At 38.5% G+C, this 16413-nt stretch overlaps 1 protein-coding gene across 2 annotated transcripts in view; it reads right to left on the reverse strand.

Annotated features, from left to right (window-relative positions):
- Nucleotides 1–4977: 4977 nt before the first annotated feature.
- Nucleotides 4978–16413, reverse strand: part of AMN1 (antagonist of mitotic exit network 1 homolog) — a 59588-nt gene continuing 48152 nt past the window's right edge. For both annotated transcript variants that reach the window (XM_049882794.1, XM_049882796.1), the window contains exon 7: nucleotides 4978–6549. In XM_049882794.1, coding sequence (XP_049738751.1) covers nucleotides 6476–6549 — 74 coding nt within the window. In that variant the 3' untranslated portion in view covers nucleotides 4978–6475. The remainder of the gene's footprint in view (nucleotides 6550–16413) is intronic.

Here is a 16413-nt window from a genome sequence, read left to right on the forward strand (position 1 = left end):
AAGAGACAAGGACCTTCCTCCAGAGCCGAAAGAGAGCCTCCCCCTAGAGCCGGCTCTCTGAATTCTGACTTCCAGCCTCCTAAACTGTGAGAAAATAAATTTGTTTGTTAAAGCCACCCACTTGTGGTATTCCTGTTACAGCAGTGCTAGATAACTAAGACACCACCATTTATGTTTAAAAATATATATATATGTGTGTATCTGTATAAAATACGTATTTGTTTGTAGTATACATAGAATATCCCTGGAAGGATACATAAGGAACTGGTAACGATGGTTGCCTTCTGAGAGGGAACCAGATGACTGGTGGACTGGGGTGGGAAGGAGACCTAGTTTTTACTTTTGGGTCTTGGAATTTTATACTAATTATATGTACTGTTTTTCCTATTCTCTAATTTAAAACTAAACCGTATCACTATATATGTTACAAGTGAAATATAAAATGCAGCCACCATAGTGTACTGTCATGCTTGTACATACTGTTTAGGAATTGATTCTGAGACTTGCATCATATGCTTTGTAATAAGCACATGCCGCTGGGATTAAGATGCCAGGAAGATGTGCTCAGAGTTATATTCATACAGCAGAAGTGTGGAAAAGGCAATTAAGGGCAAACTGCTGGTTAAATAGGAAAATAGGATAATTAGGTAGGAGTTTTAGAGCTGGGGTCACAAAGGATCCTCAGATATCTTGTGATTCTTCAACTTTGGAAGCCAGAGTTTATTACAGCCCGAAGAATCAACTGTTGCTGTGTCCAATTTTCATTGGTGTCTGTAAATCCCAAATTTTGATTCAGCCTTGGTTAAAATTAATAGAAATTATAGGCCAAAATGGCATTGGAAGAGGATATTTGAGAGTAAATACTTCTGTTGATATATTCTTTGAATATTCAGGCACTGCTGGTTATTGCCCTTATACTAAGCAATATAAAACAGAAGATTAGAGAAAATAATACTCGGGAACAGTGTTAGAAACTTGCCTGGTGACGTAAAGGCTAGAATTAAATTTAAACTTCTACAAACCCAATGTTTGTTATACTCACTTAATTTATGAGAAGGGCACAAGAAGGTCTCTGAGGTATTTAACTGTTAAAAAATATTTTGTAATCTTCCATGTATATAACACTAAGCCTTGAAGTGACTTCACAGCTTAGCAAACAGGTGTGTTACAGGAAATTGTATTTGTTCACCTTAGTACTGAATAAGTTTGTTACAGGAAACAAAGCAGAGATGTCACTTTGATGACTCAGGTGCGTCTGATCCAAGCCATGTATCTTCAGTTGCCTCATATGCATGCGAAAGTTGGACTATGAATAAGGAAGACTGAAGAATTGACGCATTTGAATTGTGGTGTTGGCGAAGAATATTGAGTATACCATGAACTGCCAGGAGAATGAACAAATCTGTCTTGGAGAAGTACATTTAGAATGCTCCTTGGAAGTGAGGATGGTGAGACATCCTCTCACTTGCTTTGGACATGTCATTAAAAAAAAAATAAAACTTGCTTTGGACATGTCATTAGGAGGGACCAATCACTGAAGGACATCATGCTTGGTAGAATGCAGCGTGTCCAAAAAGGAGGGAGACTCCCAATGGGATAGATTGACACAGTGGGTGCAACAATGGGCTCAAAGATAGCAACAAATGTGAGGATGGTGCAGGACCTGGCAGTGTTTAGTTCATGTATGTAAGATCACCATGAGTCACCTAACAACAACAAGGAAATGGAATTTTATTATTTAAACTTTAAATTCACAAGCCTTGTGATTAGCCCACCACTCTATGTAGGTGTCTGGGTGTGAGTGTGGGTGTGGGTATGTGGGTGGAATAGCTTTTCTGGTAAAGTACTGGGTCTCACTTTCTCCTTGCTCAAATGGTGCCTCAGGCAGTCTGACTCGAACATAAAGCAATATTTGATTTCTTCCATGCTACTACTGATCCAGATAGTGCTATCCTGCAGTGTAGAAGTGATTTAATAATGAACAGTATAGATTAATAGGTAAACGTGTGCTTATCAGTTAACATGGAACATTGATTGAAGTCTCTTTTCCTTCTACTAAAAATCATGTATATATATACACTCACACACATACATAGACACATACACTTGACTGGGGTTAACCAAAACCAGGTCCAATGCCCTTGAGTTGATTTCAACTTAGGGAGAGCAAATGGTAAAAGGACCAGAGTTCAATGGGGGATGTTGTTGTTGCTAGATGCTGTTGATTCCCTTCCAACTTATAGTGACCCTGTCTACGTACAACAGAATGAAATGTTGCCCAGTCCTGCACCACCCTCACAATCGTTGCTATGTTTGAACCCATTACTGCAGCCACTGTGTCAGTCCATCTTGTTGAGGGTCTTCCTCTGTTTTGCTGACCCTCTAATTTAGCAAGCATGGTGTCCTTCTCCAGGGACTGGTCCCTGCTGATAACATGTCCAAAGTAAGTGAGATGAAGTCTCACCATCTTGGCTTCTAAAGAGCAATCTGGCTGTATTTCTTCCAAGACAGATTTGTGCATTCTTCTGGCAGTCCATGGTATATTCAATATTCTTTGCCAACAGCATAATTCAAAGGCATCAATTCTTTGGTCTTCCTTATTCATTGTCCAGCTTTCACATGCATATGAGGTGACTGAAAATACCATGGCTTGGGTCACACGCACTGTAGCCCTCAAAGTGACATCTTTGCTCTTTAACACTTTAAAGAGGTCTTTTGCAGTAGATTTGCCCAATGCAATATGTTGTTTGATTTCTTGACTGCTGCTTTCGTGGGCGTTGATTGTGGATCCAAGCAAATTAAATCCTTTACAACTTCAGCATTTTCTCCATTTATGATGTTGCTTACTGGTCCAGTTGTGAGGATTTTTATTTTCTTTATGTTGAGGTGCAATCCATACTGAAGGCTGTAGTCTTTGATCTTCATCAGTAAGTGCTTTAAGCCCTCTTCACTTTCAGCAAGCAAAGTTGTGTCATCTGCATATGGCAGGTTGTTAATGAGTCTTCCTCCAGTCCTAATGCCATGTTCTTCACATATAGTCTAGTTTCTCGGATTATTTGCACAGCATACAGATTCAATAAGTATGGTGAAAGAATACAACGCTGACACACATCTTTCTGATTTTAAACCATGCAGTATCTCCTTGTTCTGTTCAAACAACTACCTCTTGGTCTACGTATGGATTCCACATGAGCACAATTAAGGGTTCTGGTCCTATTCTTCACAAAGTTATCCATAATTATGATCTACACAGTTGAATGCCTTTGTGTAGTCAATAAAACGCAGGTAAACATCTTTCTGTTATTCTCTTTTTTCAGCCAAGATCCATGTGACATCAGCAATGATATCCCTTGTTCCACATCCTTTCTAAATCTGGCTTGAGTTTCCTACAGTCCCCTGTCAATGTATTGCTGCAACTGTTTTTGAATTATTTCCAGCAAAATTTTAATTGTGATATTAATGATATCATTAGATAATTTCTGCATTGTGTTGGATCATCTTTCTTTGGAATGGGCACAGATATGGATCTCTTCCAGTCAGATGACCAGTTAGCTGTCTTCCAAATTTCTTGGCATAGATGAGTGAGCACTTGCAGCGTTGCTTTCATTTGTTGAAACATCTCAGCTGGTATTCCGTCAATTCCTAGAGTTTTGTTTTTTTGCCAACGTCTTCAGTGAAGCTTGGTTAAGTGCTTCCAGCTGTTAACCAAAAGGTCAGTAGTTCAAATCTACCAGCTGTTCTTTGGAAGCCCTATGGGACAGCTCTACTTTGTCCTTTAGGGTCACTATGAGTCAGAATCAACTCAACAGCAATAAGTTTTGGGGTTCAGTGCAGCTTGGACTTCTTTTTTCAGTACCATTGGTTCTTGATCACATGCTACCTCCTGAGATGGTCGAATGTCGACCAATTCTTTTTAGTACGGTGACTCAGTGTATTTCTTCCATCTTCTTTTGATGCTTCCTGCATCATTTAATACTTTGTCTATAGAACCCTTCAATATTGCAACTTGAGATGGTAGAGAAACTCAATATCATCAGTCAGAACAAGGCCAGGGACCAATTGTGGAACAAACCATGATATGCGCATTCAAGTTGAAGCTGACGAAAATTAAAACAAGGCCACAAGAGCCAAAGTACAAACTTGAGTATCTCCCACCTGAATTTAGAGACCATCTCAAGAACAGATTTGACACACTGAACACTAATGACCGAAGACCAGATACATCAAGGACATCAAATATGAGGAAAGCAAAAGGTCGTTAAAAAGACAGGAAAGAAAGAAAAGACCAAAACGGATGTCAGAAGAGACTGAAACTTGCTCTTAAATGTAGAGTAGCTTAAAGCATATGGAACAAATGATGAAGTAAAAGATTTCAAAGGGCAGCTCAAGAAGACAAAGTGAAGTATTATAATGAAAGTGCAAAGACCTGGAGTTAGAAAACCAAAAGGGAAGAACGCACATATCTCAAGCTAAAAGAGCTGAAGAAAAATTTAAGCTCCAAGTTGCAATGTGGGATAGTTTTATTTAAGTGTCACATGATTTATCTTTTCTCCTGTAGAGCAAGGACATTTACTCTTATTTTCCAATACTTGGAATGTTTAGTGTGCTATAAAATTAATAAAAGTATATATATATATATAGTGTATGAAATTGCAGATGTGAAGCATCCATTAATTATTCCTGGAGACTCTCAGAGGGAATTATTTTTTATTCTTTGTTTCCTTATTCATTCAACAAATATTTGAGGGCTTCTTAAGTACCAGTACTCTTCTAGGCACTGGGATAGAGCAGTGAACAAAAGGGACAAAAAATTGTCTTCTTGGAATTTATATTTTAGGATGGGAAACAGAAAATGAACAAATGAAAAATAAAATAGGTTTCAGAGGGTAATAGATGGTAAGAGAAATAAAGCAGGTACAGGTAACAAGGAGTACTGGAGTGGGGATGAGGTACTGAAATTTTAAACAGAGTGGTGAGGAATAGTTAATAAAACCAGTAAGAAAAATGCAAGATCAAACCGGAAACTGCTTTAGGAAGATAAACCCTTTATAGACCCTAACAAGCTCAACCTTAGATCTTGAAACTTGTTTCACAAAAAGAAGTGGCGGGCGAGGTCGTAGCTACTGAGTTGGTTAGAAATTCCATATTAATTTTATTGAATTTGTCTTTAGAACAATTTCATAGATGGAACAGGCTTTACCCATTTAAATATATATACACACACCACCCATGCAGTGGCCATATATACATCTACACCATAACATGCCACATTTATGAAGTAACTAATAGTAAGGACAAGAATTAGATATGTAACCCCTCCCCCAAACGTGTACAATAAACTTACCATACCATATGCTTTGTTTTTTTACTGCATCAGAGGCAAAACAGGAAATATTTAAGTCTCAAAGGATAGGTTCATGGTACAGGGAATATGCTGAATTTAGGGGGGTAGTTTAAGCAAAATATCCATGGAAGAAAGATGTGGCGGTCAGCTACTGTAAAGATTTCAGCTTTGGCAACCCTATGGGGCAGTTTTACTCTGTACTATAGGGTCGCTATGAGTTGGAATCCACTCAATGGCAGTGCGTGGTTAAGCATGGTATACTTCCGACAATCTTGTGATTAAGGAAGAGTAATATATTTCATTTGAAAACAAAGACCTGTGCTGTTTATTTCATAATGGGAAACCAATACAGTGTCAGAATACAAATTCTGAAATGATAGTTTGCAGCTATTTTTAAACATTTCTAAACGCAATTTTGCTGAGGGAGAAAGTTCACAAACAACACACATTTGGGAAGATTAGCCATAAAGATCAATGAAAAAAGTGGGTGGACAAGAATCTCAGTGACATTCAGATGCTAAATGGCTAAGGTGTATGATATCATGGGTTATGACGTTAAACTATTACGTTTCTTTGTTTCATTGAAATGATAAATTCTATAAAGAATTTGCAAGCCTGATGTTCAGCTTTGCTTTTGGCAAATGGGCATTTAAATACTTGAAGAAGGTAGAAGCCGGAAAACAGCTAGGAAGGGTTTTATGCTTTTAGAAATACCCTCATTTAGAGTTCTCCTAAAGTTCATCTATATTGGTAAATTTCTCTTTTAACAGCTCAAATAGCTTGGAAGGAAAAGGATATCTTCAGGGAACACAGATAATTTAAAACTTTGTTATGTAAGAAACAAAACACAACCTCCCTCTTCAATAGATCAAAAGTCATGCTAGGATTACCATTTAAAAAACAATGTCTTATTAAATATAGAACAATAGCACTATTAAAAGGTTTAAGAGCCTGGTTAACATCAAAGCACAAACCATGTATATACTTGGATTTAGGTGGTTAGCTGAGAGTTATAACTTGAAATATGACAATAAAATAATAGGGTAGTGTTAAATGGAATGCCAATCTCTATAGAGTGTTGTTTCCTGTGAAAGCATTATGAAGGTCCAGTCTGATCAGCTTCAATAAGCATCAATAAACAGTCCACGTCACTTGCTTCAGTTTGTTTGGGCCTACTAACTGCTCCAAGACTTCTCTTGAATGATCTACAAAAGAAAACAATGACAATATATAATTCATAGTCATCGAAGATATTTAATGTTTCCTCATTTGTATTTGTAAACAGGAAATGATAATACCTATCATATCTCATAGGGTTCTCTTGAAAGATCAAACGAGATCCATAAAGCACAGTATACAACTGAATAAACCATTTAATTAATGGTAGTCCTCACTGTCATTAGGGGCAGTGGACATACTCTCAAAAACAGGCATTTATTGTTTTCTCTGTAATTTCAACAACCAGAGAATAATGGTGTAATTTCTCCATTAACCTGTGTATGACCTAACAAGAAAGAGATGACACACTAAGGAGGGGTGATTGAAGAGGGTTTAAGGTGGGGACTATTTACAAAGGTGTGCACAGGGTTAAGGAAAGCCAGCAGGGATGGCAAAACACCTTGGGAAGCTGCAATATACCTGAAGAGGTTAGGGGAGAGAATAGTTACCAGAACATGACAAGCTGAACATTTTTGCATGTTATACAGTGCTATCATAAAGCATGATTTTTAATAGATAACTACTATAGGTTTGCACTGTAATTTAACCAGTCCTTATTACTGGACACTTAGATGGTTTACATTTTTTCAAAGTAGTACAATAGTGATTTTGATATGATGTTCATCTTTTTTTTTTTGCAAAGTCAGTTTTACAAAAATATGAATCAAAGAAAGCAAAAATAGTGATAAAATTTTATTTAAAAAATTGCATAAGTTAATAAACTTATTCCACAGATATAGCTTATGTTGTATGTACCATATCTCTCCAACCCAGTCTTGGATATTCTGTAGTGGTTTCTAGATTTACAGATTCCATAGACCAGTTTTTAAAAAAAGAAAAGAAAAAAGTGCACCCAGCATATAGTTACTAAATTTTATTTTAAGCAAAACAAAAAATATGCAAAAATACCAGCTTACTTTCCCATACAATCACCATTGTTACATGAAACAAGGGGTATGTGAATATTAAAAAAAGTAGGAATGCCAATCTCAGAGTAAAGAATCATCTTTTCTAAGAAATAGGAACTGGTAAATAATATAGTGATATTTTTTTGGCCTCAGATTAGGGAAAATGTCACATATCAACTCTAGCCCTAGGATTCACATTTGAGAGCTACTGTTTATTCTTAGGTGATAAGAAGGACAAAGTGACAGTTATGGACAGATGAGGAAAAAATTCATACTCCATGCTCTAATGACTGGACCAACAGCCATAGCTTTATGTTCACAAAACAGCATAATACCACAGTTCTGGCTTAATGAGTTCAAGTGATAGATGTCCGTAAGAATATCATTTTTACGTCTGAATCAATGGGTTCTGCTGTTATGGCCCAGCAAGTTTTGAGCCCTCTGGAACTAAGTGCAACGTATAGAAAACAAAGCTCAATAGTAACAGGAAGAATACGATAAGCCCCCTGGTCAAAGGATCCAGAAAACCAGATATGGAGGTGATATCTCTGATCCTATCTTACACAGGTACTTTTTGGTTTCATAGTCCTCAGTGACTAAAATGCAAAACTGGATGACAGATTTGTTATCTATTGCTCTGATGGATAAGATTTCTATCTTATTTATCGGTACTTTCCTGGGAAAATAAGTGCCTTAGCTTCTAGATATTTTCTTATGCATCAAGTCTTTTCTGTGCCAGAAGTTTCTCTTCCTGTGCTCCACGCCTAATATCTTCATTTGCCCACAACAGATATGACATATTCTATCTGAAACAAATAAACACTATCTCCTCAGTGTAAAATTTCAATCACATTAGATGCTACTGGAAATCACACATCAGATTACAACTTCTGGTGATGACATAACACTGTAAAGTTTAATTTTAAAGTATTATTTTGAACAGTGGTAGAAATGAGAAAATGGTACATTACAGGCATGAATACAATAATAATTCAGGCATTTTTATACAAAGTTAATTTTTATAAATGAAGACTGAAATTTTTAGCAAATTGGAGGATAGCATGTAAGGGGGAGGGGAAGAGCTTGCACTCAGGAAGAGGAAGAGGCAGGGGGTGGTGACATTCCTCAATAAGACAGTCCCTACAAAGGAAGAGACAGGGGGTGGTGACATTCCTCAATAAGATGGTCCCTACATAATTAAACTTTAAGCCAAGGAAATGATCCTTACAGGAGTCCTTAATTTGATAAAGTCCTTAACTTGATAAAGTCCCTAACTTGATAAGGTCCCTAACTTGGAATTAAATCTTAAGCCAAGGAAATAGTCTTCATAGGGGTCCTGTTCTGGCTGTTAAATGTTAAGAGAGAGAGATAAGAGACAAGAGGGGCATAAAACTCTAAAAAAATGACTATCGGGGCACTCAGATTCTTTCTCTACCTGAGTAGCCCACTTGATGCTTCCTAGTCAAGTGTGCTTTTACTGCTAACCGTCTGCTTATTAATAAACCTCTGCTCACTTGGCACTATTTGTCTCAGTGTTTGAATTCTTTCCTACACCCAAGACAAGAACTGAGGCCATTCTCCGGTAACAAACGTATCAATCAATAACTGCATTTACCAACCAAATTAGAGCACCAAAGAAGAAAAGAGAGAGACGACTGCTACGGAAAGCCAGCACGAGTAGCTCCGCAAACCCTCTCCCCAGCAAAACAACCATAGCTGGTGAAAGTGATTAAAAAACAAACAAACAAAAAAACCCCAACCATTTAAAATCTCTATAAACTGTCCTAAGGGCACACAGCAAAAGAGGAAGCATTTATTCAAGAAAATCTACTAAATCTAGTAAGAAAATTATGAGTCTGTAGCACTTGCTACAACCTCCTCCCTCCCTCACAGCTCATTGTGACAGAAGTTCCACTCCAGGAAGGTGTAGCCAAGAACACAGGGCATCATCTCCCCTCAGATCTCAGTTGATGGTTATGGTATCCCCCCTAGAAGCAGCAGGCCACCAGCATTTCTTATCCCCCCGCCCTGCTAGCTCTGTGTTGCAGAAGCTTGATTCCAGGGAAAAACAGCTGAGAGGTCTGAGGCTTTCTTCCTCCAGCCCCCACTAGTAGGGCAAAAGCTCTGCACCACACATGGCAGGTCAAGAACACTGGGGCCCTGGTCATCTTCCTCACCCCAGCTTGCTCATGGGAAAGAGGTTCCATGCTGGGAGAAGCAATTCAAGAAAACCAGAGGCTACTGTCCTGAGCCAGTACCCTGCTTATGAAGCAGGGATATCCCTAGAGAGAAGTAGGCCACTGTCCCTGTCCACAGCTCCAGAGCAAGGACATAGAGGTTTTGCCCAGGGAAAGAAGGAGGCTGTAAGGACAGGGAGCTCCAGAGCTCCCTTCAAAGGAACTGATTTTATTTGTCCATTAACTGATAAATAGATAAACAAAATGTGGTATTATCTATATAATGGAATATTATTCAGCCATGAAAAATACTGATATACGCTACAGCATAAATGAACCTTGAGAAAAATATGCTATGTGAAAGACGTCATAAAAAAAGGACACATATTATATGACTCCATGTATACGAAATGTCCAGAAGGCAAATCCACAGAAACAGAAAGTAGATTAGTAGTTGCCAGGCGCTGGGAGAAGCAGGGAATGGGAAACAACTGCCAATGGGTGTCGGGTTTCTTTTGGGGGTGATGAAGAGTTCTAAAACTGATTGTGGTAAGAGTCTACAACTCTGAATCTATTAAAAACCACTGAATTGTATACTTAGAATAGATGAATTGTATGGCATGTGAATTATGTCATTAAAGTTGGGGGAAAAAAAGCCATGAAAGTATACGACGTTTTTCAAGGTTGCTATTAAGAGGCCTTAATTAATTAACTAGGAGCCCTGGTGACACCACTATTAAGTGTTTGGCTGCTAAATGAAAGGTTGGCAGTTCAAACCCATCAGCCACTCCAAGGGAGAAAAAACCTGGCGATCCGCTCCTATAAAGATTGTAGCCTAAAGGTCATGGAAGCTCCGTAGGCACATCCAAACTCCCTGAGGAACAAATTACTGGGCTGAGGGCGGTGGGGACCATGATCTCAGGGAACATCTAGCTTAATTGGCATAACATAGTCTATAAAGAAAATGTTCTACATTCTACTTTGGTGAGTAGCGTCTGGGGTCTTAAAAGCTTGTCAGCGGCCATCTAAGATATTCTACATGGAAAATGGAGCAAGGGAAAATGAAGAAAACTAAAGACACAAGGGAGAGATTAGTCCAAAGGACTAATGGACCACAAATACCACAGCCTTCACCAGACTGAGTCCAGCACAACTAGATGGTGCCCAGCTACCACCATCAACTGCTCTGACAGATCACAACACAGGGTCCTAGACAGAGCTGGAGAAAAATATAGGACAAAATTTCAACTCACATACACATACAAAAGGACCAGACTTACTGGCCTGACAGAGACTAGAGAAAACCCAAGAGTATGGCCTCCAAACACCCTTATAGCTCAGTAATGAAGTCAATCCTGAGGTTCACCCTTCAGCCCCAAATTAGACAGGCCCATAAAACAAAACAAGACTAAAGGGGCACACTAGCCCAGGGGCAAGGATAAGGAGGCAGGAGGGAACAGGAAAGCTGGTAATGGGGAACCCAAGGTAGAGAAGGGAGAGTGTTGATATATTGTGGGGTTGGCAACCAATGTCACAAGACAATATGTGTATTAATTGTTTAATGAGAAACTTGTTTGCTCTGTAAACCTTCATCTAAAGTATAATTAAAAAAAAAAGTATGTCTGCCCAGACCAATCATTAGTGCTAAATTTTCATTACTAAATAATTCTATATCATATAGAAATATTTTGACGCCAGAGTTACTTTAGTGAATCTACCTTGAGATTTCATATATGTTTCAACTAACCAAAAAAATCATTTATTCATTTTCATAATTGTGTAAATTATGGCATGTTTCTGCATGCTATTTTACACAAAAGCAACCTAGAGGCTCAACATGTGCATTATTCCTTTTACTTTTTTAGGTATCAGATATAAAAGCTTTCTTTGGGCTACTCATTAATAAATTTTTATTAAGGACTTGTATGTGAAAGAGAGAATGGAAGTTAACATCTACGTGTGACTAACTTATGGTCCTTGCTCCCTAAAGTTTTTAATTTAAAAGACATGTAGCCAATGGCTTTAGTTTCTTATGTGTAAAAATACACTTATAATGATTCATAAAAAAAAAAAATTCAGCCTAGGAAACCCTATGGGGCAGTTCTACTCTGTCACATGGGGCCGCTATAAGTCAGAATGGACTCTACAGCACACAACAACAATTGATTAACTAAAGACAAGACTGTTTGAGTGCCTACCATGTATTTTCTTAAAATGATTGTTGCTTTTGTTAGTTGCCACTGAGTCAATTCTAATTCATGGTGACCCTGTGTGTACAGAGCAGAGCTGCTCCAGAGGGTTTTCAAGGCTGTGTTCTTTCAGAAGCAGATTGCTAGGCCTGTCTTGCAAGGTCCCTCTGGGTGAGTTTGAACCATCAACCTTTCAGATCGTAGTACAGCGTAAACTGTGTGTGCCACTCAGGGACTCCTAGATGATTCTTAAAGTTAATTATGGTTCTTAAAATTAAGTTTAAAATTCTTATTTTAAGACAGTAAGCTTTAAAATTAATACAAATTTTACAGTTCTTATCTAAATCATAGTAATCTTTTTAATCATCTTGAATTGTTAATGAGTCTTTACATTTTTAGAGTTAAAATCTAATTAACATTATATTATGGAAATTATTCTTCGATTAAAAAACAAAAACATAATTACTATACATTCAAATTTATATACGGTAGGCACTCAATACTCTGTGTAACAAACAGATTTATAGATTCCACTGAAATTGTCTTTTTTTTTAAATCTACTACAAAATGTCTTCTTTAAAAATGAATAATCTTGTACCATAAATGCTTGATTGACTTGAAAAGGGAGAGGACAACTTTAGTTGTTGTGCAATTAGCTTTTCAATTTTATCTTCAAGCTATTTTTTTTTAATAATTTTTATTGTGCTTTAAGTGAAAGTTTACAAATCAAGTCAGTCTCTCACACAAAAACTTATATATACCTTGCTATATACTCCCAATTACTCTCTCCCTAATGATACAGTCCACTCCCTCCCTCCACTCTCTCTTTTCGTACCCATTTTGCCAGCTTCTAGCCCCCTCTACCCTCTCATCTCCCCTACAGGCAGGAGATACTAACATAGTTTCAAGTGTCCACCTGATCCAAGAACTTCACTCCTCACCAGCATCCCTCTCCAACCCATTGTCCAGTCCAATCCATGTCTGAAGAGTTGGCTTTGGGAATGGTTCCTGTCCTGAGCCAGCAGAAGGTCCGGGGGCCATGACCACCGGGGTCCTTCTAGTCTTAGTCAGACCATTAAGTCTGGTCTTTTTATGAGAATTTGGGGTCTGTATCCCACCGATCTTCTGCTCCCTCAGGGTTCTCTGTTGTGTTCCCTGACGGGCAGTCATCAGTTGTTGCTGGGCACCATCTAGTTCTTCTGGTCTCGGGATGATATAGTCTCTGGTTCACGTAGCTCTTTCTGTCACTTGGGCTTCAAGCTATTTTTGAAGCATCTCACGACTGAATAAGATGCATTTCAAAAAACAAAAGCACAGATGAAATGAAAAAGGACCTAAATAAATGGAAAGAAGTTCTGTGTTCATGGATTGGAAGACTTAATATTGTTAATATGTCAATGCTGACCAATGTTATACACAGATTCAATGCAAACTCTTGTCAAAATTTCAACAGCCTTTTTTGCAGAAAATAGAAAAGCTGATCCTCAAGAAGGCGTCCTTCTAACAAGGTGAGCTCTGACCTAATTCTGGGTGACTAAGGCTTAAAGATGATATCCATCTAACTTGTTAGCTCTGACCCAGCTCTAGGGGGTTGGAGCTGAGAGAGCGAATGCCTTGAATGCCTTGTGAGTGGAAGCAACAAGAATTAGAGAAGTGCGAAACTGTTTCTACACTTTGGGAACTGGATTCATGCCAAACCTTACCATGCAGTTAGCAATGAAAGTGAGAATTGCCCATTGTGCCCCTTGCTGAGTACAGTGGGGCCTGGAATTTATATAAATTTGGGGGCCTTCTCTAAGAAAGAAAATACAAAAATGAAATAAAGTATAAAAGTACACAATAACTTAGAATAAGGAAAATCATCACAACAAAATACTGCATAACTGGAGATTCAGGTCTCTTTCTTCTGAGATCTCTTTAGTCACTTTATCTGAAATCCTTATATAGAATTGCTTTCTGACTGCATCCTGGCTTTCCTGGCTTACCATAGAACACTCCAGAATTTCTAGCAATTCCCAGCCCTTACAGGAGCCCTGTGTAAGTGAAGGACCCTGAAGCTTAAGCTTATTAGCTTCATGGCAAATCTACCTCTGGTGGCATGATAGAAAAAAGGTTATAGTCTTTTAAAAGTCTTTTAGGTAGGCCTGAACTCTAATAGCTTTTCTTATCCCTTTTGATATCTCTGTATTGCACAGATTGCTTTCTGATTATAGACATTTTAGCTGGCGTTTCTAAGATTATTATGGCTTGTTTCTTAGTTGTGAATTTATTGATTATATCTTATATACAAATCTTTGTTTTCTGATTACATTTGTGTCAGTCCTCTACCCAAACCCAAAACCCAGTGCCGTTGAGTTGATTCTGACTCATAGCCGCCCTCCTGGACGTAGCAGAACTGCCCCATAGGGCTTCCTAGGAGTGGCTGGTGGATTTCAATTGCCCATCTTTTGGTTAGCAGCCAAATGCTTAACCACTGTGCCACCAGAGCTCTCACTCTCCTATAAAACCAAAACCAAACCCACTGCCATTGAGTCAATTCCAACTCGTAGTGACCCTAAAGGACAGAGTAGAACTGCCCCATAGAGTTTCCAAGGAGTGGCTAGTGGATTTGAACTGCCGATATTTTGGTTAGCAGCTGTAGCACTTAACCACTACACCACCTGGGTTTCCTCACTCCTGAATAGGAATAAATAAATTCTATAGGAATTTTTTTTTTTTAGGAATTTACTATTGGGCAAAAATAAGAAGACATTTTCCCTCTAATTAGTAAGTTGCAAGTGCTTTACCACTACGCCACCAGGTCTTCCTAGTAAGCATACAGCATATTTTTATGTAATTAAAATTTTTGCTGCTAGATGGCGGTATTACATTACTCAAAATCTTCTTAGGCACCTTCCCATGAGAATACAGTTAGGATATCTAGGACTGTGGATTTCAACAGCAGGAATATTCAATGCCTGTGGGTTTATTATGATGTAGGGAGAAACTGTGGGCTCTCTTAAGTACTTCATGATCCCTTGCCAGAATATTTTACAGAAATACAGACTTTCAGGACTGAAAAAGACCCTGAAGATCAATTAAATCAATTACACTTTTTTTTTTTTTTTTTGTATTTAGATGAAGGTTTACAGGACAAACTAGTTGCTAATTAAACAATTAGTATTCCCATTGTTTTGTGACACTGGTTACCAACCCCAGAACATGTCAACACTTTCCCCTTCTCCACCTTGGGTTCCCTATTACCAGCTTTCTGTCTCCTCCTGACTTCTACTCCTTGCCCCTGAGCTGGTGTGCCCATTTAGTCTCATTTTGTTTTACAGGCCTGTCTAACCTTTGAATGAACAGTGAACCTCAGGAGTGACTTCATTTACTGACCTAAAAGGGTGTCCAGGGGCCATACTCTCAGGGTTTCTCCAGTCTCTGTCGGGCCAGTAAGTCTGGTCTTTTTTTGCGAGTTATAATTTTGTTCTACATTTTTTCTCCGGCTCTGTCCAGGATCCTCTATTGTGATCTCTGTCAGAGCGGTCCGAGGTGGTAGCTGGGCACCATTTAGTTGTACTGGACTCAGTCTGGTGGAGGCTGTGGTAGATGTGGTCCATTAGTCCTTTGGACTAATCTTTCCCTTGTGTGTTTAGTTTTCTTCATTCTCCCTTCTCCAGACGGGGTGAGGCCAGTGGAGTATCTTAAATGGCTGCTCATAAGCTTCTAAAACCCCAGATACTACTCACCAAAGTAGAATGTAGAATATTTTCTTTATAAAGTATGTTATGCCAATTGAGCTAGGTGTTCTCTAAGACCATGGTTCCCACAGCCCTCAGCCCAGTAATTTTTTCCCTTGTTTGGATGTGACTGTGGAGCTCCCATGACCTTGCCTTGGACAAGTTATGCTGGCTTTCCCAGTATCGCGTACTGTCTTACCCTTCACCAAAGTTACCACTTATCTATTGTCTATTTGCAAAGTCTGGTGACATAGTGGTTATGAACAATGGTTGCTAACCAAAAGGTCAGCAGTTCGAATCCACCAGACACTCCTTGGAAACCATATGCGGCAGTTCTACTCTGTCCTATAGGGTTGCTATGAGTAGAGTTTATTGTCTATTTAGTGTTTTTCGATCTCTACCCCTTCCCTCCCTCATTAACTATCAAAGATTGTTTCTTTTTGTTTGTAAACCCTTTCATGAGTTTTTATAGTAGTAGTCTCATAATACAATATTTGTCCTTTAGTGTTTGACATCTTTCACTCAGTATAATGCCCTCCAGATTCATCCATGTTGTGAGATGCTTTGCAGATTCATCATTGTTCTTTATCGTTGTGTAGTACTCCCTTGTGTGTAGGTACCACAGTTTGTTTATCCATTCATCTGTTGATCGGCCTATAAGTTGTTTCCATCTTTTTGCTATTGTGAACAATGCTGCAATGAACATGGGTGTGCATATGTCTATTCATGTGATGGCTCTTATTTCTCTGGAGTATATTCCTATGAATGGGATTGCTGGATCACATGGTATTTCTATTTCTAGCTTTCTAAGGAAGAGCCATATCATTTTTCAAAATGATTATACCATTTCACATTCAA

The sequence above is a fragment of the Elephas maximus genome, chromosome 4, assembly GCF_024166365.1.
Source record: "Elephas maximus indicus isolate mEleMax1 chromosome 4, mEleMax1 primary haplotype, whole genome shotgun sequence".
Lineage (NCBI taxonomy): Eukaryota > Metazoa > Chordata > Mammalia > Proboscidea > Elephantidae > Elephas > Elephas maximus.